We start from the raw sequence: 26924 nt of genomic DNA on the forward strand, positions 1-26924 counted from the left end.
CCTGTTCAGCTTGGATCAGAGTGGCCTGCCCGACGTTGTTGGGCGGTGAGATTATATCACTGTACGGGCAGTTTACAATTCTGGGAAGAAGGGATAAGTAGTCTAGGCAACGTCTGATATTGAAGGTAAATATTCCGTTATACATTTTGTGAGTTTGCAAGGTGCAGTTGTTGACGACAGTTGGATTAGAGAATACAATTATTTTCAGGAAACTGTTAGCTAGTTAGCTGGCTAGCATCAACTAGTCCACACAGAAGTGGACTGCTAGTTATCTGGTAGGTATGCATGGTGGGGCCCCACTCGGATCTAGTCTAATTGTTATCCAGAAAGATAAGAATGTAGTACGGTAGCTGGATGGCTAATGTCAAATCAGTGGTTATGGAGCAGTAGCTATCGATTTTTGTTAACTAAGGTAAGCCATCTATCGAGCTCGCTAGCTGTTAGCTAGCACCGCGCGACTCGTGTCCAGCTTCCTGGTGGAAAAAATCACGAGCCTGATGCTTTTATGACAGATGACTGGTTAACGTTAGCTAGATTAGATTTCCAAAAGTACAAGTTAAACGTGTTCTCACATTCTTGACGACCGTCCAACATTATCTTTAACGTTAACCGCAGTTGGATTGTTCTGGATGGGCGTGTAGCCTGTGTGAACTTGTGCCAGGCTTCCAGACGTACTACACATCTAGGCTATTTGTAGCGGCAAACAAGTTCGCCTCCGGCTGATTCTTGTGTTCGAATCATCCCATTTATATGACCGGTTTTATGACTTCGGTAACGGGGCGATTTCTACTTCGCTATAACGTTAACCTGGTGCTTAGATGACGTTTTTTTTTTACCATACGGATAATACGGATAATGGGTGGTTATCAAGAAATATGTCTATGATGGTTCAATTGAGAGCACATGTACGTGATTGACTGAAAGCTGACTTCCTAGTTGTAGAAATTAATTGTACTGAGCGAGCTTGCTCAGTCGACTTTTCTGTTTCTGAGCTATAACTTAAATGTCATCTTGCGGGCTAGCTTGTTGGTCGTGGAATTTTACTTCTGTGTACGAATTAGGATAAATGTGACGCTTCATTTACCACTAGAGATTGTAGAGCTGGAAACCAGGAAGACTGAAGTGAATAACACTTTCACTTCTCTTCAGGTTCCGTTCCGTCTAAATAAGGCCAGCGACGTTTTTAGTGACGTTAGAGATGCCAAATGACAACTAGCGTTAGCCATTCAAAACATGACGGTCTCAGGCCGGCTAGAATGCACGATCCCTTTGAGATACAGAGCATATCAATGGCTCATACTTATGCATGCGTGTCCGTATAAGTGTTAAACACATGCACATGACTAATCTATACACTGTTCGATTAAAACACGGACGTTTGATTAGTAGCTAGCGCACTACGGTAACTGCAGCAGTGATGAAACCCTGTTACGGCGCTTACCTCGCAAGAAAGCTTATTTTGTGCAGAAATGAGAGTAGACGAGATATTAGACATTGCAATTTATTCTACCCACTCTGACGCTGTTGATTTCTTAACGATTTTCTGCTGAGGTTTGTATAATTGTGCCTGTATGTTGCATGTTTGATTCCATGGGAGGACACTGCTTTTGTACCACTGATGAAGGTGCTGCTTAAAATAACCAGCTGTATGGATGCCATGTAAAAATGAGAAGTTCCAAGTCACTCTGGCAGTGGTTGTTTTGGAAATTTCTGGATTGGGCCTTCTTAATCTCTGTTTGTGGAGAAAATGAGAACGCTGACTGTTGTATGTTGAGAACGGGTAATTTCAGAACACATTGTTATGACTGTTTACATGTGCCCAATAAGACAAGTGTAATTATAATGTTCAGCAAACTTTGTTTATTTCTGATGATGCTAGTTGGCAAACTTTTCACCACTTTTCAAACCATCACCTTTCTGGATTGCCGTTTAACTAGTAACCTGGCTGGCCATCCATGTATAACTGGTAACATTTCCAGGCAGTCTGTCCACGAGCAGTGCTGGCTGCTAAGTGTCTGGCAGGTGGTTGATGGGTGACTGTGCCAAAATTACCTGGGTTACAGTGTGAATGCACTTCACCTTGTTTGGTTCAGATGCAAGAGTGTTGAGGGCAAACTGGGAACGTTTGTGATTGGAGTAAAAAAAACTGAGAAGTCCTGTCATAAAGTCAGGTTTTCAGAAAATAGGCTACAACGATAGACGTGGTAAATAATTTCACTATACACACGGTGTAATCATTCAAAAGGTGATATTATCCTGAAAGTTGAATAGTTAAGGGATGATTTGCAGCAGTAAACAGAAAAGGGTACATTTGACTGATAATTTGATCTTTTCAGTGGAACAGAACCTTAATGCTTTTAGGGGAATATAGTTGAAGTTCATATTGCAGGTCCAGCAAGGTTAAGAACATGCAGGATGCACAACAGCCAGGAATACTGTAAAATTAGTGTTTTGCAACATGCATAATACTCTTCTGCACATTAGGGGCATTAGAAGGGGACTTTGCTTCGCAGCGGGGGAAAAAAAGCTTTCCAACTGAATTTAAAAAAATGTAAACTCCTATTCCTGGAATATCAAAACCATTAAAGTAATTATACAATCACTTCTAATAATTGAATAAAAAATTGGTTTGGAGGAATGTAAGGTAGGTTACACAACATTTGCAGTAGTGGGCTTGAAAATGCCGAATATCGGATTTGGGAACATCCCTACTCACAGTTTTAAAATTGCTTCTGTGAAAACATTTCTATGGAGTCATCTACTTTGGAGACCGCTGTTTTTTTTTTACGGACATCAGATTTGAGTCTGCTCACTTGTACACTACAAAAATAAACAAAGAAGTCAAGTTTTAACAAGTATCTTAGTCTTATATTTAGACTTGTATGTAGCCATCGTATTCATTTGTTGAAACCAAATCGTCTCTATAGCGATAGTTTTGCTGGACTGTCTAGCAGGTTATCTGTCATAATAATGATAGTATCCATACGTGCTAAACAGACAGAAGGTTTTGGAGAATCCTTCATTATTTGTTTCAATAGTCAATAGTTTATTCAACTATCAAAATAGTCATTAGTTGCAGCCCTATTGTTAAACAAACAGTAACTTAAAACATGCTAATATTTTCTGCTCGACGAAAAAAAAAATCAGCTCTTGAGTCCTATTACAAGACTAAAAACACTTGTTCAGATAGACATTTTTTGTTGTGTAGACCTATTTTCACTGAAGGAATATTGTCGTGATGTAGTCTGTGCTTGGTTTGTACAGTGGTTACTTATTGTAAGAGACAGATGGCTACTGTTTAAGTGTTTTATTCATTTATTTTTTTCCCCTCCTCTTCTCTCTCTTAAACCAGCATCACAAGATGTTGCCTCAGTGTTGTCTCATGACTAACTTATTCACACTGGCCAGTGACTTTCTATCTCACCAGCCTCGGTTGCCAGATGAGACTGGTCTTACTGTCCTCCCATATTTGTGGAGCACGCTACAGTCTGTTTGCAAACGGCTGTAATTCAGCCGTCTTTCAGCTGAAATTTGTATATTCTGGAATATCCGTTCCGCAACTGATTTCTTTCAGAAAGGCATGCCTGCACTAGACCTACATAGGGGGGGGAAGTGAAACTTGTTTCGCTGCCGAGTTGCATCGGGACGTCCTGCCTCGTGTTATGAAAGGCTGTCGACTCCAAGGATCAAGCACTGGTACGGTGAGGGAGAGGGAGAGCTAGAAAGACAGAAAGACCTGTCGTTTCACACTAGCGCAGAAGGCTGCACTGCAACCCGAGGGACAGCAGCTGTCTAAGAACAGGCTTAGACCGCTGCTGTCTAGTTGCGGTTTGAGGGCCCCATAGCCCTGTCTTAGCCGGTATGTTTTATGCAGTGCACTGCTGCATTCACTATAAGTGGGGGGGCTCAGGTGCTGGGCACACCTGGTAATACTCATGCCCATTCTCTGAGGCAGCTTGTAACTCCTCTATGAAAAATATGAACGCACTGAATTAATTTTAGTTCTGAAACGTTTTCCGGCCGGTGCCGTTTCTTTTGTTGTTGCCTAGTAAGTTTATGGTGTCTCGAAGGACTTTTCTGCCAATGAGTTGAGTCAATTTTGGATAATGTTATCGCGGTTTGTCAACACAATCAAGATGGAGGTTATCTGTAAAGGCCAGAGGCGAGTTTGCCTTCTCATTACTGATTTACTGGCCGGATTCACTTGGCAGAATGGCACGGATGTATGGCTGGGTGGAGATTTTCGCGATGGATGAAGTGAGTGATGATACTGACAGTATGCGGAACACTTGACTTCGCTTTGTTGTGGTCACTGAAATCAGCAACATTAAAAATTAATGCGAGGCAGCGTTTCTCTGAAGTCAGCAATTTACAACCACTATCCCCTGTACGTATTATTCAGTATTTTATCGCATTAAACTTGGATAAGCACTTTAATGTGCATAAATTGAGTACAATTTAGGGCGGCAGTTTAACGTGTAATGGGTAGGGAACTGGAGAAAGCAATGCAAGCGGTTTAAGTCACTCTAGATAATGGCATCTGCTAAATGGTGAAAATGTAGAGTCAAATGTTAGCCTCTCTGTGGCTATGATGGGGCAGTGGAAGGCCTCCTAAATGAGCTGATTGTAGTTCTTGCCTTTTAATATTCGTGTTTGTACTGTATGTATCTGGCTGTATTTTGTTCACTAGCATAGAATTGGTTCAAGAGAACCTTTGGGCTCAGAGGGCTGGGTGTTTGTCGCAGTTTTTCACCGTTGCTGACATCTTTGGCTTGAGGAAGTGGATTGGAGGAGTACTTTCAAAGTTGTATCTGACATTAATCGTTAAAGGCCCACTTGCATCAGCATTCTCTTCCTGGCCCACAAAACGTCCACAGAGAGCAGTGACATAGGCTTTTTGAAAAGTCCCTAACATTGCCTCAAGAACCCTCAATTCCCCCTCCCTGACCACCTCCTGTGGTCGGCTCTCTGTGTTAACATTTAGCAACGTCATCTGATAATTATGCAAAAACATGCGTTATGTCCCGTGAGAGATTTTTATTTACAGACCTCTCTGAAAAATGCCAGTTAGACCCTAAACTATGTACATTTCTACCGAAATTGCAATAGTTTTACTTGGATCAGTATGGAACACAAATTGAAACCTCCAGGATGATAAAAGAAAGCCCAAAAAAGTGTGTGGGCCTTTAAGGAAAAGCCCCCCCGTTCATTTCACTAGAGACTCAATATGGGAATGCTGTTGGCCCTGTCGGTTTGGGTTTCACTTCAGTTTGTGCCTTGCTGTATCAGGGTTGCACCTAATGATCATTTTATTGCGCAAATGTCCAATTAATCTGCGTTGAATTCACGTACAAGTCAATCATCTATGTTTTCTGTGAGCTTCAACATGGCAAGTGTAGCTTGGTTGCTATAGTGTAGCTTGGTTGCTATCGTGCTTTTGTTGCTTGTTGCTGCCTACTGCTTTGCATATCACCTTGTCATAATGTGTGTGCTCCCTACTATCATGTAAATCTAGGTTTTCTTAAGCACTTATACATTTTCATAATGTTTTGAAGGGCTTATTGTTGCATTTGCTAACCTAATAAGGTTTCAAAGCTTGACAGCAATGTTCTGGGGCTTGGTGCAGTAGACTCTGACAGATGATGGTTTGAAGTAGATTTTTCATTGAATGAAAAATCAACAAGAGATGTGGGAGGTGACCACTCCAATTTTGGACACACCTGTGTAAATGTTTTTAATACCTTTGATAAACAACATCCAAAACATCAAAAAGGAGGGTGGGTTGTACGCAACTATGAGATTTAATATGAGATTTAAACGAACCATTTGGAGTTCTGTGAAGTTATAATAACGAAACGCTTGTTTGCTAAAGCGTGGCTCACCTTGTAGCCGGAACAAACCCGAGCGCTCTGCATAGACCGTGTTCAGTTCATTGGCGTTAACCAGCCAATTGGAACCGATGTTCACTGATGTAAATGGGCCTTAAAGACGTACTCTTTACAATGTGCAAATGCAGAATTTGGCAAAAGGTTTGGTAAATTGTTGAAACCTCTAATCACCGGTGTCCCGGAGGCATGATTTGCATGCAGGTTTGAATAGTTTTCTTTCCAGCGTTTAGTTGACTTGTGTACCTGAAGGGGCTCTGAGCCCTTCCAGGTTGTGTTGTCCAAAGAGAAACCTGATCAGTGAACATGGCCTTCTGAAGGTCCATCCATTCGAAGTCCAAGCCCTCCCCAGTCTTTATAATCTGGTTTATTTCTGTTTCCTGATGGGGGATGGAAATCAGGCCTGAAAAATAACCCAGGTGCAGAAACATTTGCATCGGAGCATCAAATTTGGATGCTACAAAATACATTGGGGCCTGTTTGTTAACCTTTTTAATAGGAATTTGTTTAATTTTTTTCACTTGCATTTTGTTACATATGAGCTAAAACTATCACCATGCATCCTCTTAAATATTCTCTTACTCTTGAACTGCAAATCTCCAACTTCATGTATGACTTTGGCCAATCTCTGCTTATTTATTTTTAATTCCCAAGATGACCAGTGGTATTTGGAAAATTATATTTGTGGTCAAAAGGTGTATTGAGCAGGAAATCCAGTGATAATATTTGCTGCACAGTACACTGTTTAACGCGGTGACAGATGCATTTGTTTAAAGTGCAGGTGAACCCTTCCTGTTCCAAATACAGATATTGCCTTTGATCACCCCAGGGGCGACATGGCTCAGGCAGTAAGAGCAGTCATCTGGCAGTCGGAGGGTTGCCGGTTCGATCCCCCACCTGGGCTGTGTCGAAGTGTCCCTGAGCAAGATACCTAACCCCTAAATACTCCTGACGAGCTGGTCGGTGCCTTGCATGGCAGCCAATCGCCGTTGGTGTGCGAGTGTGTGTATGAATGGGTGAATGAGAAGCATCAATTACACTGCGCTTTGGATAAAGGCGCTATATAAATTCCAACCATTTACCATTTACCCCTACGAGTATCCTGAAGAGTCCTAGAGTGCTCGAAAAATTCTGCAGGGTACTTGAGCACTGAAAATCATCCAAATGCCCATTCAGCGTTGATGGTGCACACTCGATTTAACTTGCTTGCACTTGGAACAGCAAGTGCTTGGCAATGCAGTTGAAAGTTTGGGGTGTCAGTTGTATCAAATGAGTCCCAGAATAAAACGCTCGTACTGTATCTCAGGGGTCAGGGGTACATCGAAGAGCAGCAGTTGTGATTCCTGGAGTGGCACTGAAACCCTGCTTTCAGTCACCAGCCTATTTAGGTCTTGGCCTGTGGACTCTTCAGCCCGTCAAATGTCCTCCAGAACTTAAAGGTCCCATATTGTACCCCTTTCCGGTGTTTTAGTTGGGTCCTGATATCCATAATGAGACATTTGTGTGGTTTTAAGTACCAAATACATTCCTGTTTTACATGTCCATTCTCCAGCACCTCTCATGAGCCATGAACAGACTGTTTTAGTGACCATCTTTAAGGCTCGTTGATATCAAAGAAGCTCTGTTCTGATTGACTAGCTAGCTCCAATGGATCGTTTTTAATGCACAGTTTCTTCGTAGGGATTGCGTGGATTTTCTGTTGGACTGTGCGCTTTGACACTTTCACACTTTCACAGTCGTTTTCCCCAATACGGGACCTTCAAGAGCTGAAACGCGCCAGTCCTAGACGGCTGCAGCATCTGGACTTGCGGCTCTCCTGGTTCGAATGACGAGCGGTTCCCTTCGTTGTGTGAAGACGCTTTCATTGCTCCTCCAGGGGGACACATCTGAAGCGGGTCGGAGCAGGCAGGATGGTGACTATTCCAGAGTACTACGATGGGAAGAGCGTGCTCATCACGGGGGCCACGGGCTTCATGGGGAAGGTCCTGCTGGAGAAGCTGCTGCGCTCCTGTCCGGCGGTCAAGGCCGTCTACGTGCTCGTCCGGCAGAAGGCAGGCCAGGACCCCCACACGCGGATCGCCGAGATGGTCAACTGCAAGGTATGGGGGAGGGTCGTTCCTGATCTGTCCTGGTAGTATGCTGTTAAAGGTGGCAGCCCCTCACCTTTAAGTCTCTCCCAAACCCCATTATTTTGGCTGATGTCTATGTCCATGTCTGTGTTCATAATCATGCATTTTTAACTGATTTGGTTGTTCATGAGCTGCCCTGGGACTACCTGTGGTGCTCAGTGACTGTTTTTAATTGTACACTGAATTAATTAATTATGCTCCCTTTAACTTTTTGTTGGTTTTTTTAACCCCATTATTTTTAATGGCTAAACCTGTTTTTTATTTTTATTTATTTATTTTTAAACTTTTCCTCAGCTCTTTGACAGGTTAAGAGATGAGCAGCCAGCATTTGCAGAGAAAATAATTCCCATCAGCAGCGATCTGACCCAGCCCGAGCTGGACCTGAGCAAAGAGGACCAAGAGACCCTGGTCGACTGTGTTAACGTGGTCTTCCACTGTGCCGCCACCATCAGATTCAACGAACCTCTGAAGTGAGTAACTCCCGGTACCGTCATACAGGGTGATAGGGCTCTGCTGACCCAGAGCTCCCCATCTGGTCCCAGGGTATAACATTTTTCTGGGGGTGCCCTCTCGACGAAGACGCTTAAGGCTTGCAATATGCTAAAACTTTCCCTGAAATAACCGTGTCTCGGAGAATCGTGCGTTCTGTACCGTGTACCTGTACCGGATTTCTCAATCCAGACATGCTGGCTTCTTTGACGATTCGTGTCATGTAGAAATGCTAAGCACCTAGATGCCTTGAAGTGCACTGGCCAGAGCAGCTTCCTAGCTAACGGTTGTTCAGTGGTACGTGCTGTCACAGGAGCAGAGTGCTTATTTTCGAGGTTCGTTGTTCAACTCGACCTGCCCATTTCAATTTGCTGACTATTTTTGGACAGCTAAACATGTTGTGACTCATACGCCTGGCAAATCTTTTTAGCCTTTGGACCGACTGAAGCAATGACCGTGGTACACTGCAGCTTTATCTGCCCGTGGTGAGGAACTGGAATGCGGATGTTTGCTGTGTTCCAGGTCTATTGTCCGCTGCAGCTGTCAATAACCGCTGGGAAAGAATATTTTTGGTTTAATAAACGCTGAGTCTTCCGGCAAGGGAGAATTGCTTTGTATTCCTCTGTGAGAACGCGACACAATAAAGAATATGGAAATGTTTCTTTTAAAAGGACTTCATCATTGTTTCTGGAGCAAAAATGCTGATTTGTTTCCACCAGCTTTGGTAGTTTTATAGATGAGCCATATGAAAATGCTCGATAATGGCTCTATCTGTTTGAGAAACATGTAGAGATCAATGGTACGAGATCTTGGCTTTCTGATACTTCTGAAATTGTTGCCTTTTGCAATGGAAGATCATAAAAACAAGAAATGTATTTATTTTGTATGTTGTATGGCGGATCAATCTGGCTTGTTAATCACGCATCAGGCTGGTGTGTCTGTCATAGGGACATTTTGAGACTACCCTTTGATCATTTGAGGTTGGCATCTCTGCTGTCATGCTGCTCTGCATCCCTCAGCCTTGTATCCCTGCTGCCTTTAGTTTAGAGGCAAGTGTAATTGCCCAATTTAATACGCTTGTTCGCATGGTAGGTTTCTTTTTTTGTCAGAAGCAGAGTCGTGGCTAAGCTCAGGTGGCTTATGCAGCCCGTTTGAAACGGTATTCTTTCAACCGTTCTTTGTTTTCTCCTCCTCCCCCCCCCCCCCCCCCCCCCCCCTCCTTTCCCTGTTGCTTGGGAGATTCCGATGGCGGTCAACCTTGAATGTGTGGAAGTGTGATGAGGAACATAAATCAACTGAATAACAAAAAAACATTTATGTAAAGTCAGTTATTTTCTTTTCCTCATCACGCTTCCACAAATTCAAGGTTGACCGCTATCGGAATCTCCCAAGCAACAGGGAAAGGAGGGGAGAGAAAGAAAGAAAAAAAAGATGAGAAAAAAGAGAACTGTTGAAAGAAGACTGTTTGAAACTGGCTGCATAAGCCACCTGAGCTTAGCCACCTGTCCACTCGGTTTCCAAAAGTCTTCCAGCTGAGCCCACCCCTGGGGCTGCGTCAGGCGGTGTTTGATCAGCTCTGTGTGAGTGGGATGAGGTAATGAGCGCAACGCAGTTATTTCAGGATGTGGCACCAATTCGGATACACCAAGCCCTAAAACAAGCCATAACATGCATAAAACCTTATAAATGCCTTAACTTTGATCAATACAAAAGCAAGGGATATCCTTGGGATACCCCCTCTTCAGTTCAGATCACAGGTTTTTCATGGACTGAAGTCTAAAGGCTAAGAGGGCCCTTGCAAGAATATGGTTGTTGTTTTTACTTAAGCGTTTCTGTGAGGAGTTTGATGTATGCTTGGAGTCATCTACCTACGAATAAGACTGGTAGCAGAGGCAACCAGATTTTCTGCCAAGATTTCCTGGCACTTTGTTGAATTCATTGTGCCATTGATCTTAAATAGTGCCCCTGGACCACTGGCCGCCAAACCTCTCCAAAAGACCAATGACTCACTGCCATATTTGGCGGTGGTATGAGAAGCTTCTCCTTCTATGCATTCCATTTTGACGCCAAACATGTTGATGGTGTGTATGGCCAAAATGTTCCATGTTTCATCTCTTCACTCTCTTCCAGTCATTCTTTCAATGAGGTTTGCGAAACCAATGCTTGGTCTTTGTGCCATTTCATTTGACTTGGTGACCCCAAGACACAACCCATCTCTGCAATTCTTGGGCTACTTATGACCTACCATACGATCTTCCTTAACATCTGTGAGGATAATATGCAATCGCACTCTCTTACTGGCAAGTTTGCAACAATTCTATATGTTTTATGTTTTATTTACAATTACCATTTGTGTGTTCTTTGGCTGTTCCCATGCTGATGGTTGAAAAAGGGATTTTGCATTCTTGTTGCCTCATTTTTATACTATAACAGGAAGTGTTGGAATGACACAATGTAGTTCCTTTTGACAGATTGTTCTTTCAACATTGTATTGCCGATTTCACTTTCTTTGATTTTATTTACAATAAGTGTTTGTAAGTTATTTACAAAATTGGCACCTGTGGTTTTCTGGGAGCAGCTTTTAGTTCTCCCGTATGTTTGAATATAAAATAAAGATCATTATCCATTTTTATTGTATGCAGCCTTTTTTCTGGGATAATAATTCTGGAGCCCACTGTAAATTCAAAAGCGTTGACTTCCTGCACTCTGTTTGCAAAGAGAAGTTTATGGAGCGAATTGCATGCCTCAGATTACCACAGAAACATTAACACCAGAAATTCTTTTTTCTTTTTCTGCTCTTTCACAACCCTTCACGGGTAGGAAAGACCTGTTTTGAACAAGCGGTGAAGAGGACCAGCTTGATCTGTAGACCGAAATCCAAAGGCCATGCACTCAACATTTTTATTTTATGCCTTTTAATGCATTTAATGTCTGGCCTGAAATTGGTGCCTATGTTTCTTGAACTGTAACATATAAATCAATACCGTATCACAAAGTCAACGGACAACTTTGAAGAGAGCAAAAATCACTTTGTAAAGTTAAGGACACATTTCGGTTGAAACTTTGGCCTTTTTTTTTTTTTTTTTTTTTTTTTTCCTCTCACCAGAGATGCGATGCAGCTCAACGTCCTGGCCACACAGAAGATGGTGGCGTTGGCCCAAAGGATGAAACGGCTGGAGGTGTTCCTTCACGTCTCCACTGCCTACGCCAACTGCGACCGCACGGTCATCGAGGAGGTGGTCTACCCTCCGCCTGTCGACTACAAGAAGCTGATCGACTCCCTGGAGTGAGTGCCCCTCCAAACTGAACAAAAGCATAATGCAAATGCAACGTCTTCAGCTTCCTGTAATACTGTACAGTCCTGACTGCCTGATTGCCGTTGAGGAATCCAGGAGAAAGAGACTCCTGAAATTAGTTGGGGTTTAAAATGAATAAAAAAACACATTGGCCTGTGTGTTCAACTAAATATAACTGGCTGATGGTTGGAGGCTGTTAACATAACTAATGCTAATTGCTAATGCCTGCATGCTCTCTGACAAAGAAGGAAATTGTGAGGGCAAAAGAGGGTTTTTATTTATTCTTTTTCCTTTCTACAGTGAGGCCACCTTACTTCACACGATTCCAACAATGTTTAGTATGACCTCTCATTCACCTTCAAAAAAAAAATGTTTGGAAAGTAGATTTGGGTAAATGAGAGAATGAGTGTGTCAACAAATGAGTGGATTTTCAACATTCTTCACTTTCTCTTTTTTTTCATGCATTTGTACATAACTGCCATGGTTTGTATGTCAATAAATGGCTATAGCTATGTGTTATACCTCCACCCAAGTAAGTCTATCTTCTGTTAAAGAGTTGCAAAGAAAGTACTGTAATCTGATGCATTTAATCTTATCACTGATGTCAAGTAATAAGATGATTGTTTCCTACTGTTTGAAATGTCACTGGATCACGTAGATGAGTGTCAGACCAGACACTGTAATAGTCCAATTCTTCCAGGTGATGCCCAAATTCTTAATCTGCAAGTATATGATCTCAGTGATCAAAGATGAAATGCATATTTGGAATTGGAGTAACGGGTTATTAAATACTCCATTCTGGCAGATTGCCGCCGTTTTTAGATTGAATAGATTTCTTCGTAGACATCCTTGTAAAATGATTGATTATGAATGACTGCTATGCAGTAGAGCCTCCTTTCAATTTAAATGATGTTGCCTCTCACAAGACCATTTAGCTGTCAGCTGGTGCCATCTACTTTATCTCCTGAGCGCTGCCTTGTCTTTATAGCGAATCAATAGTTGAATCTCTTGATGGGCGTTTGGGCGATGAGGTCAAACCGTTTGCGTGGTCAGTGTTTACCTGCTACAGTGCTGTCGGTTGGATGCCATGGCGATGCGTTGCACGTTGAGCTGGTTCACCAAAACAATTTCTCTTGCTTGGCCTTGCCCCTTAATATCATGTTTATGTAATTAACTACCCTCTCATCTTTCACAGTGTTGTATGGGTCTTTTTGAGGGCAATTTGGAGGGAAACTGACTGGGGGAAAAAACACATTGAGAAAGGCCCCATGCTGTCCCTGTGGTAGCGCCCCATGGCTGTTGGGTCTATAGAGAAGCTAGCTGCTAAACTGTGTCCCTTCTCTGCCGCAATGATGTTGCAAAATGTATTTTTCTGTCAACTTGCCCAACCGGTAGTGGTATGTTTCCCCTCAGCCTGTGGCCAAACTGATATGCTGTGTGGATGAGTTCATATGAACTTGGTAAGTTGTTGACATGGTGCCAGAAATGACACGCATGTTGAAATGCTCTTCCAATAACAGCCTTCTCGGTACAAATGTGTTGAGGCCATTTTGAGAATTGTTCTTAGTTGGCAAATGTTGTTTTGTACCATTTTTTACATACATTTTTTAAATAAGAACCTGCTCGGTAGTGATTCTGTTCTGACAATACTGTGGTTAATGTCGAGACCCACTTGGCTTACATAGCAAGAGGAGGGATGCTTGTTCTATAATTAAAATGATAATCATAATTAGTTGTGTTTGTAGTCTTGTATGGTTCTACCTAGTTTGTGGAATGACATAGTCCAGGACTGCCCGACCCCGTTTCTGCAGGTTTGCCATCATGTATGTTTTCGTTTCAACCCAAATTAGATTTGATTCTCCTAATAAGCAGCGCAACAAGATCTCTAGCTTTTGAGGTGCGGTTTCTTAGGGTTGAGTGAACCTACAGGACAGTCGATCTCCACAAACTGAGTCGGACAGTCTTGAAATAGAAGCTAGTCATTTTTAGTTGTTATACCATTAGTTGCTGATCTAGGATTAGATTCCCCCAACCCAAGTCTGTATCACCTCCATCTAGAGAAATTACCCAGTGCTGATCTAGGATCAGTCGTAATGTACACCGTACAGCTAGACCAAAGTGTCTTTCCATCTGGCCTGAGTTGCGTCAGAATAATCTGGTGCGTTTTGGTCAGGGTAATGAAAGGTCATTTCATTTCGCATTTTCTTAGTGGCTGTAAACTGATTTTTATCTTTTTGGAACAGGTGGATGGATGAGAAGCTGGTCAATTTAATCACACCAAAACTCATTGGGGACCGGCCCAACACATACACGTACACGAAGGCCCTCGCCGAGTACCTCGTCCAGCAGGAATGCGGGAACCTGAACGTGGCTATTGTGAGGCCCTCCATCGTGGGCGCCAGCTGGAAAGAGCCGTTTCCGGTAAGTTTCACACCTTCTAACCAAGCTTCTTCTAACTTATTTACAGCGTGCTCCGGAGTTATTGGCAGCCATAATGCACAAACGGTGTGAACTGTGAACTGAAAAAAATTATAGTTGACATGAGCTTTATTTTCCAACATGTGTAAAGTATTGTGCTAATAAAACCGTTATATTTTCCCAAAACACTTCTGGCAAAGCCATGAGTCTTTTCTTTTATAATTTGTGATAAGGTTACGCATTCATCCATGCAGACCTTTGCAGAATCGTTGATATCCTTGGGTTTGCACATATCCTTGGGACTCCCCTCTTTAAGCCAGACCACTGGTTCTTGATGGCATTGGAGACTGAGATGGCCATTGTAGATCATGGATGTTTTCACTTTTCTGTGTGCATTTTGATGCGTGTTTAGAGTCCTTGTCCAGCAGGTCAAACCAGCTATGACCCGCTCTCAGCTTTTTGGCAGAGACAACCAGATTTTTCTGTCAATTTCCTTGTGCTTTCACCACAGCTTGAGGGTTTGTTTCCCTGCTGGGGAGTCTTTTTGAGGGTCTTCTTTAAAAAGCGCTATACAAATAAAATAGAATTGAGTGGGAATACGACACCACAAACGGGCCAGTGGTCTTTGGCATGGCTGACCGCACTGCAAACCGGCACTCACCGCGTTGACCATTGAACCCAGCTGGCCTAACAGCGGAAACGCAGCTTTCCTGTAGCTAGTGGGATTTATGGGCCGGCAATCGGGTGGATATGGAGAACTGTCTACCGTGTAACCTCATCCGGAATCCGATCCAGCGGCCTCTCGGTGGTTTTGACTGCTCCCTGCTTCACCACTGATAGCAGAGCGCCCCCGCCGTTAACCCGGCCTGACTTTCACCCCGAGAGACGGCCCCCGTCTGGAAACGGGATCCCGTGTGAAAAAGCACATCAGGCGTACGGAAAGCTTTCCCTCGGCGGTCGTCTTGCGTGCATGCGAGAGGTTTGCGCTTTTGTTTCTTTGTAACCCAGCCGCCTCCTGCTTTCGGGGCACTGACTGAGCGCTGCGAGCCGGCACTGACCACACTTCCTCCTCCTCGTCTTTCAGGGCTGGATCGACAATTTCAACGGACCAAGCGGGATATTTATCGCTGTAAGTTTCATTTAAAACGATGTCCGTGCCTTTGTACAGTACACAAACACACAAACACACACACACACACACACACACACACACAGTTATAAGAACCCTGTGTCTCTGCTCTGGTTTTGCAGGCAGGAAAGGGGATCCTCCGCACCATGCGAGCCTCCAACAGTGCGGTGGCAGACCTGGTGCCAGTGGACGTGGTGATCAACACCACGCTGGCGGCCGCCTGGTACTCCGGCTCTCAGAGATACGCCCGGTCAGTCCCGCACCGCCCCGCAAGCGCACGTCTCACCCGCTTTATAGCGCAGTTTACCCTTTCTGGAAATGCTTGACTGTTAAACCCTTTCAGTCCCACGAGTGCCATATGGCACACTCAACCTTCTACCTTTTCAATCCATCAAAATGGCTGCTATTTGAGCCCTATTGCTTTGAACCCCTGTTAAAACCCTAATTGATTTTCTCAATGTTCTCAATTTTCTCAACCAAAAGCCAGAACCCCTTCGGATTTGGTTGGAGCCACTTCATACTGGACTGAAAGGGTTAAATGGGGATAAAATGGCCACATTACTGTGTTTATTTACATTCTACTGTTTTAGTTACATATGCAAAATGGGTTATTGCATACATTGTTTTTAATCTGGCCTTTTCTTATTTGTGCTTTTTGTTTTTGTAGGCCTAAAAGCATTTTGGTGTACAACTGCACGACCGGTGGCATCAACCCCTTTCACTGGGGAGAAGTCGGTACGGATCATTTTTGCCATACTTGCCAGATTAAGTGTTTGTTTTTTGGTGCGTTAACTGCAAGTTCTTGAGTGATTTAATCCAGCTGGGAATGTACCCATGAGCACATTAAAGGCCTTCCCTTACTTGCCCTTCCCCTTGCCCATGGGACAGTGAGCATAAGCACAGCCAGACGGGAGTCCTCCGACCTTGCCCTGTCGCCCACATAGGCCTTATAGGCCTTTCCAGTGCTCGTTTTAGATTGGTTCCTAAGGGACTGTACCCCCTCCCCCAAAGTACTTTTAATGAAACCGCGTTGTGTGTGGTGGGCTCTTGGTTAATGCTATAAATGAAGAGGTGTGTGTGTGTGTGTTGGGGGAGAGGGAGCAGGATCATTAAAGTATAGGCATGACAGTAGTAGCCTGTCTGTCTGTTCCCTTAGCGGCCTATGACATGTAATGTACCCATCATGCATCCCTGCTTACGACTTGGTTAAAACGCCTGAACGCGTTTTGCGGTGCAGTTCCGCCATTTTGTTTCCTGGCTGCACTCAAGGCCGGGACTGCCTGCCAGTGATCATACCGACCTGTTTATTTCACCTTTTGCTTCTTTCCATGGGTCACCCAACAGCAGCGATCACACGCCCCAACTCCCGACCCTCCCGCTAAACGGGAGGGTTGAGACGGGCGGACGTCTGGCTTTGCACTCTAAACCTCTCCGAGGCTTGATCACTGATCCATTCCACTGCTTGACTAAGCGCTGGGGTTTCACTTGCTGCCACAATATGGGGGGGTACAATTCCTGCACCCCCTCCCAACCCCCCCTCCGTAAATTAACTATCCAGGGTCACAAATCAGGATTAGTGCTAGGTAAATTCAGAGTAAAACCTGAAACCCTTCCAAAACTGGAAAGTGGACTGAAGTAAAAACCAGATGTGATGTTCCCGGTTTTACTCAGAACTTATCCAGCTAACTCCGTAATCCTGCTTTGTGATACACCCCTCAGGACGCCATGCCCCAGGAAGAGATTTATGAGGTTAACCTGACCCTTTGACCCCAGCCTCCATGGTTACAAAGCGGATGTGTGTCAGCATTGCCTCGAGCACCCAACGCTTTCATGTCTACGAATGTCTCCTTTTAAATGGCACATTTGGTCATTCTCTGAAAAACATAATTTGTTTTAACCTCCTTAATGAATGTGTATTGCAATTGGACAAATGCACATTTTAGAGAAGAGAATTACTGGTAAGCATTAAGCCTGGCAAGGCTAAACCCAGAGAATGATGATTATTTTTTACTAAGCACCCTCGGGTAAGCACCCGTTACAAGGGCGAGCAATACATTTTTGGTGCGGCCCCACAAAAGCGTTTGCTGGGCTTTGTTTTTTGGAGAACCGTGCCATGTATTCATATGTTCTTTCTTTTAACTCTGCACTCTTCACCCTGTTTGCAACACTTTTGTCTCTTAGAGTACCATGTAATATCCACTTTCAAGAGGAACCCCCTTGAGCAGGCCTTCAGACGGCCCAATGTTAATCTCACATCCAATCACCTTATCAATCAGTACTGGATTGCTGTAAGCCACAAGGCGCCAGCATTCCTTTATGATCTCTACCTCAGGATTACTGGAAGACCGCCCAGGTAAACGTCCCCTCTCAGTCGCCCGCACGCTTTCACCCGCGCCCCCCACCCCCCCCTCCCTCAGCCCGGCCCCGACCAGTGGCCCGGCCACGCCTTTTGTCCTCTTGCCTCCACGGGTTAAAAGATCGCACAGCCCCTCCCGAATAGATCCGCAAAAGGGGTTTTGCGACCTTGCCCCGAACCCAAACATCCCCCCCCCCCCACCCCCTGTCCCCAGCCCGTGTTGTGTCTGTCAGTGTGTTTGTTGTGGTGTTAAAGGGTCCTGTGGTTGTATTCTCTCTGCAGAGTATTGTATAAACATGACCTTCAAGACCAACCCCTTAGAGCAGGCTTTCAGGCGCCCCAACGTTAACCTGCGGTCCAACCCCTTTACCAATCAGTACTGGACCACAGTGAGTCACACACTACCCGCGCTGCTGTATGACGGGTATCTCAGGTTGACGGGTCGGAAGCCCCGGTAAGGTCCCAGCGCCACGCCTGCCCTCTCGCCCATCTCCACCGGGTGCTGGTTTCTGTGGTGTGGCAGGAGCAGGGCACAAAGCACCCAACCCCCCCCCCCCCCTTACCCTGGCTGTTTTTTGCTTGACTTCATGGCATCGGACTTGGCACGGTTTTTTTTTGGGTTTAATTTTTATCGCTGTTAACCACGTGTCGTGAGATGCATGGGAATGGTCTGGCTTCCCAAAGCATGCCGTAGCCCCCCCCCTCCCCACCCACACCCCACAAGAATTACTATTAATATGCTTATTTGCATATCTACCTGAGAACATAACTCCGCTGCCAATGTCTTGTAGTCAAATTCGGCCAATCAGATCCCCTTTATTTAAATTCTTAATGTTTTTTCGCCTTTAAAACTTAATTTATTTGGAAAAGATTCCTTTTTGAAATTATGAATTATTTTGGCGAGCGTCTTTCCCTCCCAAAAATAACCTTTTGAAGCCATGCCTTTCCTGAATCGACCGCCCCCGTGCCATCAAGTCTTCAGAAGAGACCTGGGGACTGTGTTGCAGTGTGAATTCTCCTCTTTCGATCAGGCCCTGGACTGGGAGTCACTCTGGTTCCACTGATGCCAGATACCATACACCTCCTCTGACTGCCTGGGCTCCAAACCCCCGGCATGTGACACGGGCCCAGACCCCATACCAGATTCCCTTTTTTGCCAGAGTAGCAATGCCAGTACTTCCCTTTTTTTTTTTTTTTTTTAATACAGAGCGAAAGATTGCAACTTCAGTTCTGCCTAAGTTGTATATCACATTATCTACAGTACATAGGCTATCCACCTGTAACTGAGCCGTTACTGTAGTTATTTCAGAATAAAAAATGTTTTTAGGATTTATTTATCTTCCCTGCGTAGCTTGACTTGGCGGAGTTCTATTGCTTGAAGTATATAAAAGATGATTGTAGTTTTTAAAGTCTCTGGTATGGGTTGTGCAGGTGTTTGGTACCTGATGTTGAGCATATTGGCCAATAATGGATCCAATCTATGAACCCCACGGCCTTTTCAGGAGGACGACAGCAATGCGGCTAGCCTCGCACATTAGCGTAGCAAGCTTTGTTACAGTGAAAGTCTTGGATAACGCGAATTCTTCGCTAATAAAGAGGATTCTCTTTGATTCTCAGATTCTGTTGGGGGACTGTTCCACCCCTCTTCTGTTGTGGCCTGAACTTAAGTGATTTACTTTACCATTGTTTCTTTAAAAAAATTATTTATTTATTTTTTAATCACAAAAGGATGATACATTTTTCCCACCCACCCCCTCCCCCTCAATTTTGTTTGTGATTTTTAGCCCTTTCCTTGGAGGGGAAACTGAGCGGAGAATACAAATTGAGATTGAATTTGCACATCAGATTTGGCATCCACTTTATCAAATATCCAAGCAGAAAAAAGGTGGTCGTGTTCATGCCACAAAGTACATACTGAGCGGTCTAGGGTTGTCCAGATGGCGTGGTTCATTACAAGCTTCGGTTGGGCGGAGCTTTTTAAGATTCAAATTTTTTGAACGCCAAATTAGTATCACAATAAAATTGCTACAAGCACTTAGAAATGCTCAGGTTTCCACCAAGGTTTGGTTAACCTTCCTGTCCTGATTGTTTTCGGACGTTACTAATCCCTGAATAAACATGGGGAAATTGAGTCACGATCAGTCGCGACAGGAATGCGTATGAGTTTCTCCCCTCTCTCAGATCAGTTGTGCACCAAGCTCAACCTGCTCACTATTGACGTGCTCTTGTAAACCAGTCCAGCATCGAAATGTAGTCAGTCGCACTTGTGAAGGTAATTTTGTAATGTGCTAAATGCAGAGATCCTGGATTTGTAATTATTCCCCCTAATACAGGGCAATAGCTTTTATGTATTAGAGAAATCTATTCTGGTGTATTTTTAATGCAGTTTAAATTATTATTTTCCATTACTGGTATTACGTTTCTGCATCGCTGTCATTATTTTACCCCCCTGTTCGGGTCAGATTTTGCACGCCAAGATAACGGTCGAAACGGGGAATACGGTTACTGAACCGATTTCCCCTTCGATCAGGCTTGTGCATGCTTAATGGAGAGATTAGTCACTCCCTGTGTAAGAACGCTAGTGTTATGTAATGTAATTTAATGACGATGAATATCAGTCGCTATATTCGGCCCTAGCTGCAGTGGCGCCTCAGAACCCCAGAATGCTCGCGATTGGTTTCCTGCGCCAATGTGTTGAGCTCTGTTTCTCTGTGGTGAGGGGGTGGGGCTCTGTTGGCCTCACCTCCTCCTCCCCTCCCCCCGTTCTGACGCCTGCCACTTCCCCCCCCCTCCCCTCCCCTCCCCTCCCCCCCGGTTGCCACACCGTCGCAGGATGATGAAGACCATCACCAGGCTGCACAAAGCCATGATGGTGCTGGAGTACTTCACCAGCCACTCCTGGGTGTGGAACACAGACAACCTGTCCATGCTCATGAGTCAGATGAGCCCGGAGGACAAGAAGGTAATGTTGCCCCCCTTCATCGCCCCTCCCCATGAGCTGTTCTCCTTTTACCTGCCTTTACATTGCATTACAGGCATTTGGCAGACTCTCTTGCTCAGAGTGCCTAATGTGGGTTAAGCCGTGCTGCAAAACGGGGAAAAAAATCAGGCAAGCTCTCAGCTGTTAAAATATCAAACACCCCCCCTCCACCCCACTTTGTGATCAAAATGCAAGATAAACAGTCTCAAAAACGGGTGGGGGGTGGATGGAATTGCCTTTTGGTAGGCTACTGACTCTTATTGGCTTCAAGTCTTTATGCTGAGCTAACGCGTTATGCTAATATGGAAATCGAACCAGTGAATGTACAAAAAAAGAAGAAAGTGGGAAGAAAGATGTATTTCCCAAATTGTTGCTGTATTCCTTTAAGGTCTGTTGAGGTCAGGTTGTGATGCAATTAATATTTAACCGTTAGCCGGTTTCTGTGCAGCTACCGTGGTGTTACGGACAGGTCACAGAGCTGTACAATCTAATGGCGTTTTGAAAACTCAAGTTTGAGTTTTGTCACCAGATTGCCATATCATGCTTTTGGTCTTTTTTTAATTTATTTATTTTTTGACTGTGACTGTAGTTGTATTTGTGGCCTGTTAGATCACAGCAAAGCACCGCTGTACCGTCAATTGTGCTCCGTTTCCTATGTCCATGTGTCAATAGCTGTGCCCCAACACGGCGTGCATAACTGGATGACCAGAGCCTGTGAATGGGCATTCTACACAACGGGCAAATTCACTGCAGGCACCGGCTGGTTAAACAAGTGAATGAAATGATTGTGTTCAAAGATGACGGAGTCTAAGCTACAAATTCCGTCCAAGGTCGGGAGTATAATGTGCATAATTTAAAAATGTACACTAAGAACAAATGGGTGTCTTTGTATCTGAAGGGAGAATCCATGTATGGTGAAGAGAGAAAAAAAAAAAAAAAAAAAAAAAATACAGAACCTTCTGGAACATTATGGCTAGGAATTGTGGCAGCAGTGCAATGCATACAATAATATAGATATGGGTCAGGAGCTTCAGTTGTTCACACCAACCATCAGAATGGGGAAAAAATGTGATCTGAGTGACTTTGGATCTTAGATCTCCTGGGATTTTCACTCCGCGGTCTCTAGAGTTTGCAGAGAATGGTGTGGAAAAACAATATAAAATGTCCAGTGAGCAACAGTTCTGTGGGCGGCGACTTGTTAATGAGAGCGGTCAGAGGAGAAGGGCCGGACAGGTCGAAGCTGACAGTAATGCAAGTAACCGCACATTACAACAGTGGTTTGCAAAAGAACATCTCTGAACACTGAACACACAATACGTCAAACCCCTGAGTGAAAAGGCTGCAGCAGCAGAAGACTTTAGTCTATTAGGTATTTAATGGACATATTTTTTTAAACTACTCACTGAGTGTATATCCTGGTAAATGTTTGAATTCCCTTTTGTGCTTTGCAGCTGTTTAACTTCGACGTGCGGCAGCTACACTGGGCAGAGTACATGGAGAATTACTGCATGGGGACAAAGAAGTACGTGTTGAATGAGGAACTGTCGGGCCTTCCAGCAGCCAGGAAACACCTCAACAAGTAAGAGGCCGCCAGGAGGGCTGTGTCGGGGAGGAGCTTAGCCAGAGATGTGTGGTTGCCAGGGTTGCCTCTGCTTACAGCTGAGGCTTGTGCTTCTGTGGAGACTCTGCTATGAAATGGAATCCAGTGGTTGGCATTTTATATATTTGTATTATGTCACATTAAAGTATTTCTCTAACACATTTTCCTTTTGGTCTAGTATTAGTTCTGTAACATTGCCCTTTAAGATATCCCCAATGGAACATGCATGTTCCTTTTGAGCCAGTGTTCATTCTGCTACAGTGGAACATATGCGTACGACCAGCCATTTGAGTTGTTGCCAAATGGCTGGTTTGCTTTTTATTTTTTATGACCTTGTCATCATTTAAAATTGAAAATGCACTTATAAGCACATTGTCACAGGCCATGAGACACCCCTGGGAGGACAGCTGAGTTGGGCACCAAGAAGCTTCTGGACTTCCACAGCCTTTATTTCAGTAGTGGAAGCTATGAAGAGAGCACACGCCAACTAACAGAAAAGTGAAATAAGTCTTACTTCAAAAGACTAAAAATAATAAGTTAAAAATAATTAACTAAAATGGCATATGTAAAGAAAAGAACACAAGTTGTGTAGCTTTTCAGCTGTCTTGTTTCCAGGCTGTCTCTCCTCTCAACACAATCCACCAGTAGGCGTGCACTTGCCCTGCTTCCTTCCTGCAAACCGAGCCTAGCTGCCACACGCATACAGTAACCGATGCCAAACATTCATGATGTTGAGGTCTGGACACTGGATTGGCTAGTCCATTGTTCTGAGAACACTAGCGTAGAATTGATCCAGTCAAACGTCGTCTCGAGGGTATTGCACGATATGTTAACATTTGCTCGTATTTATCACGATGCCGTCAATTAAAACAAAGTGACCAACTCTCAGATGTTGTTCTACACGTTCAAACTTGCACTGATCCTCCTCCATGCCTGCCAAATGTTTGTCGACGTGGTTTCGGCGGCTTTCCAATATCACAAATCTGGACTCATCGGTCCATAAACCTTTGGGCATCTCAGGTGTCCGGTTTCAATCTAATCGTGCAAATGTTATTCACTTTTCTTTATTGCCCTTTCTCAGGAGTGGCTTTTTAACAGCTACTCCTCCTTTCAGACCCCCAGCATTGAGTTGTCTTCTCGCAGTGGAAGAATTGACCGAAACGCCTGCAGATTTCTTTAGAGCTGAAGCAAGAGTGGAGCTATCCCTTATCTCTTAGAGATAAAATCTTTAAGTGCCGTTTTTTTAGATGGTGATTGTTTTGTTGCTCTACCAGTTCTGGCTGTTGACTTTCACATTCCATATGCAGTTGAAGGATCGTTTCTAAGAAATATCATCTTTGTCACGTGCATTTAAAATGGCTAAAAGAGCCAAAGAAATCTGCTAGGCAGTTTGGGTGTGTTTTGAGTAGTTATTTGAATGTTGCGGTCACTTTTGAAGGCAAATGGTTCTAATGACAGCTTTGACACTTCTGGAAGCAAGTGGTTTCATCGTTTCAAAATGCCCGTCTGTTTTCAAACGTATGGCGATAAATTTGACCGAGATGGTGACGTTTTTGTTTCCCGCCTTCCTTCAGGTTGAGGAACATCCGCTACGCTTTCAACACCATCCTGGTCGTGCTGCTGTGGCGAGTGTTTGTCGCCCGGTCACAGATGGCCCGAAATATCTGGTACTTCGTGGTCAGCCTGTGCTTCAAGTTCCTGTCCTACTTCCGAGCGTCCAGCACCATGAGGTACTGAAGCCAGCGTGGAAACGTACCCTCCAGACCCCCCCCACCTCCCACCCCCGCTCTCTCCGATAGCTATGCATTTGGCAAAATGCTCTTCTAAGCGTGGATATCAGGGTCACCACACTGTGTGACATGGCATGACGGTGTGAAATTGCTCTCTCTCTCTCCTGGCCATACGTTCTATTAATACGTGACTGCATTCATGTCTTGGGGTTGGAGTTAGGGTTTTCTTTTCTTTTTCTCAGTTTTCTTTTTCTCCTCCCCTCCCACCTTCGCTCGGTTCAGGGTCTTGCCGCCCAGCTTTGCTCACTGATGGCAATAATGAGTCTGTTCCCTATCGTACGAGCAAGCGCGAGGCAGATTGCGCGCAATCAGTTTTTTTTTTTTTTTTTTTTTTTTGTGCCTGAATCTCTAGCTTCTCGCGTCACAATCTGATCTTGTGGCCATTTTGCTTTTTAAGTCTTTGGCCGGTTGCTTTTCCACCAAAGCCATTCCATCATGTCACTTTTGAATCTAGCCAAAATGCTGTTAGATTATTATTATTTCCCCCCCCCCACTTATTTAAAAGTTGCAATGATCTTGAGCTTTTGCCTGTATTTTGAATTATTTCCGTGGAAGTGTTTATTCTGGTTGTCATCTTGGTAACTTCTCCTCCATAGATTTTTTTAAAGATATTTTATTATTGTTATGATTATTATTGTTATTATGATGATTATTATTATTATTATTATTATCTGCAACCTCTTCCCATGTTTTGGAGGTCAGGATTCCTACAGACATGGGTGTTTGAGTATTTGATAAAAACCCTTTGTCAGATAGCGAAGTCCCAGCGTGTGTACGGTTTCTCCGCTCCCCGATGCCGTCGATGCTCTTCGCGGTGGCAGGCGTCGTTGACTCCCGCCGCGGCGGTGTCACCGGCTGCAGCTGTAGCGTGTTTCAGCGCGTCGAGGCTGCACCACGCAGTGCCACGCCCAGATGCGGTCCTGGTTGGTCCCCGCTTCAGTAAACGTACAAGAGCACTTGAAACGGTGGTTGAGATCTCATTAAACTGTGCTATCCTCTTTTCTTATTCTTTCTCTTATTTTATTTTTATTTTGTATTGTTTTTTCTCTCCATGAGTATAGGTGAAAGGTGGCGATTTGAAATTCCTTTTTTTTAATCTTCTTTTTTTTTTAATCTTTTTTTTTTTTTTTTTTTTTTTTTTTTTTCTCTTCCACCCCTTTTCTTTTCTTGCTTATTCATGTTTTAATTTGTGAATGTCATGAATGTGTCCTTATTCCCCAATTCTATTTGGGGTGTATGGGTGTAAGGTTGGTTTTTTTTTTTTTTTTTGGTGTGTGACTAGGCTGTCGGGTGTGGGGTATAGAGCTTTCTTTGGGGCGGGGGTTTTGCTTCAATGTTAAAACGTTTGAAGGGTGTGTCAATTGTGCCTGAACTCAAAATGAAATGTGAAAGAATTGTGTGTTTTCTAACAGGTTTCTGTAAAACTATTTACCTAGCTCTAACAAGACTAGAATAAAAGCGTTGTAAGCTGAGTTATAAAGTATTTTTGTGCTCACAATAAATGCAAAGTGGCTATTTATTTACAAAGCGTGAAGCTTGAGTGAACCCATTAAAATCAGGAGCCACTGTCTGCTGCTGTTTATACCCCTTACAGGTAATGGCCGTTTTCTGGAAAGCCATTCATCAGCTTTTCATTGGTCTTTTTTGTACTCCATACCTACTGTTCTCTTCAACCTAAATCTTTATAGTTATCATAAGATTCCGTTCTCCAGTTCCTGTGTTCTTGTCACTGAAAAAACTAAAAGAATTAATGTTGACTTTTTCCAAGTGCAAAATTTGTATCCTTCTGATGTCATTGTGACTTTTTCATGACTGGGTTGAATTGCCACATTTTGAATTGTCCCAAGTTTAATTTTTAAGTCTGTAACATTTTTTTATACATGCAGAAGGCAGCAAAGCTTTGGTTATGCGCAACGGTTTCAGGTTTCTTTTTGCTTAGGCTACTTCTGTAACAGTCAAAAATAATCAAACTTGGGAAACTAGTGTCTCCTACTTAAATGGGGAAAAAAAAAAAAAAGAAAAAGAAAAGAAAAAAAAGGTGTGTATTTGGCCAATGAACTGTGGTTTGTTTTAAATTCCATAAGGACATCACAGGAGTTTGGCGGAATTTAATTTCTAGTAATATGGTCTTCAGTTCAGAAGGCATTACATGTTTAACACTTCATTTTTTTAATTTTTTTATTTAATCATTCGGTTTTGTTTTTTTTTCCGTCTCGAGAGATAAAATGTATGCTACATTTCTAATGATTTTATTTGATTGTTCTTTTTTGTTTTGTTTTGGTTTTGTTTTAGTTTTCTGCTTGCGAAGTAGTACTATTTGTGTTGTATTTCCTCCAGTATAGTACAGTGCAGGTTTGTTTAGTTGCCCCTCAGAAGGTGATACAGTGCCGTGCCCAGGTGAATGATGTATCCCCTCATATTCTGAAATTGTTTTCTTGTGTGTTTTATTGTTCAAATACAAAAGAAATTCCCTTGTACGCGGTCTTCAGTTCAGAATGAGTTAAAAAAAAAAAAAGAAAAAAAAAAAAAGAAATGTGTTGCCACAGTTAATGGAAAAAAAATCAATGGGTGCCTTTGTTTGTAAACCAAAAAAAGATAAAAAATAAACTATGTGAAATCCTATCTGAAATTGACTTTCTGAGTTTAATTTGTACAATTTAGTTTAGGTCACTGTGTGCAAACACACATGGTGGCATTGAGTCTACAAAATGCATGATGATCTACTGTATACTTCAGCTGAACTTATTATGAATGGGGCATAATGTATTGGAAGCCCCTCCCCTTCTGTGGCCCTGGTGGTGGACCATGTAGGGATGGGCTAATGGATCACTTCCAATCCCATGGTAGACGGG

The 26924-nt window shown here is 43.5% G+C and overlaps 2 protein-coding genes across 3 annotated transcripts in view; both read left to right on the forward strand.

Moving 5' to 3' along the window:
* far1 (fatty acyl CoA reductase 1) lies at positions 1 to 26701 on the forward strand. Of its 2 annotated transcripts, none has more exons than XM_061222012.1 (12): positions 1 to 125; positions 7762 to 7984; positions 8309 to 8484; positions 11610 to 11789; positions 14043 to 14220; positions 15302 to 15346; positions 15469 to 15596; positions 16014 to 16081; positions 17528 to 17699; positions 20535 to 20664; positions 22134 to 22261; positions 23857 to 26701. In XM_061222012.1, exons 2-12 carry the CDS (start codon positions 7796 to 7798, stop codon positions 24017 to 24019), a joined length of 1557 nt encoding a protein of 518 aa, XP_061077996.1. In that variant the 5' UTR covers positions 1 to 125; positions 7762 to 7795; the 3' UTR covers positions 24020 to 26701. The 2 variants fall into 2 exon arrangements, with proteins under 2 accessions (XP_061077996.1, XP_061077997.1); XM_061222013.1 differs by lacking the exon at positions 17528 to 17699 and adding an exon at positions 17985 to 18156.
* The window catches only part of LOC133111094 (ovochymase-2), an 18008-nt gene continuing 15949 nt past the window's right edge, over positions 24866 to 26924 (forward strand). The window contains exon 1 of the mRNA XM_061221250.1: positions 24866 to 25011. Within this exon, the coding sequence (XP_061077234.1) occupies positions 24866 to 25011 (146 nt within the window). The remainder of the gene's footprint in view (positions 25012 to 26924) is intronic.

This window comes from Conger conger, chromosome 15, assembly GCF_963514075.1.
Source record: "Conger conger chromosome 15, fConCon1.1, whole genome shotgun sequence".
NCBI classification, from domain to species: domain Eukaryota; kingdom Metazoa; phylum Chordata; class Actinopteri; order Anguilliformes; family Congridae; genus Conger; species Conger conger.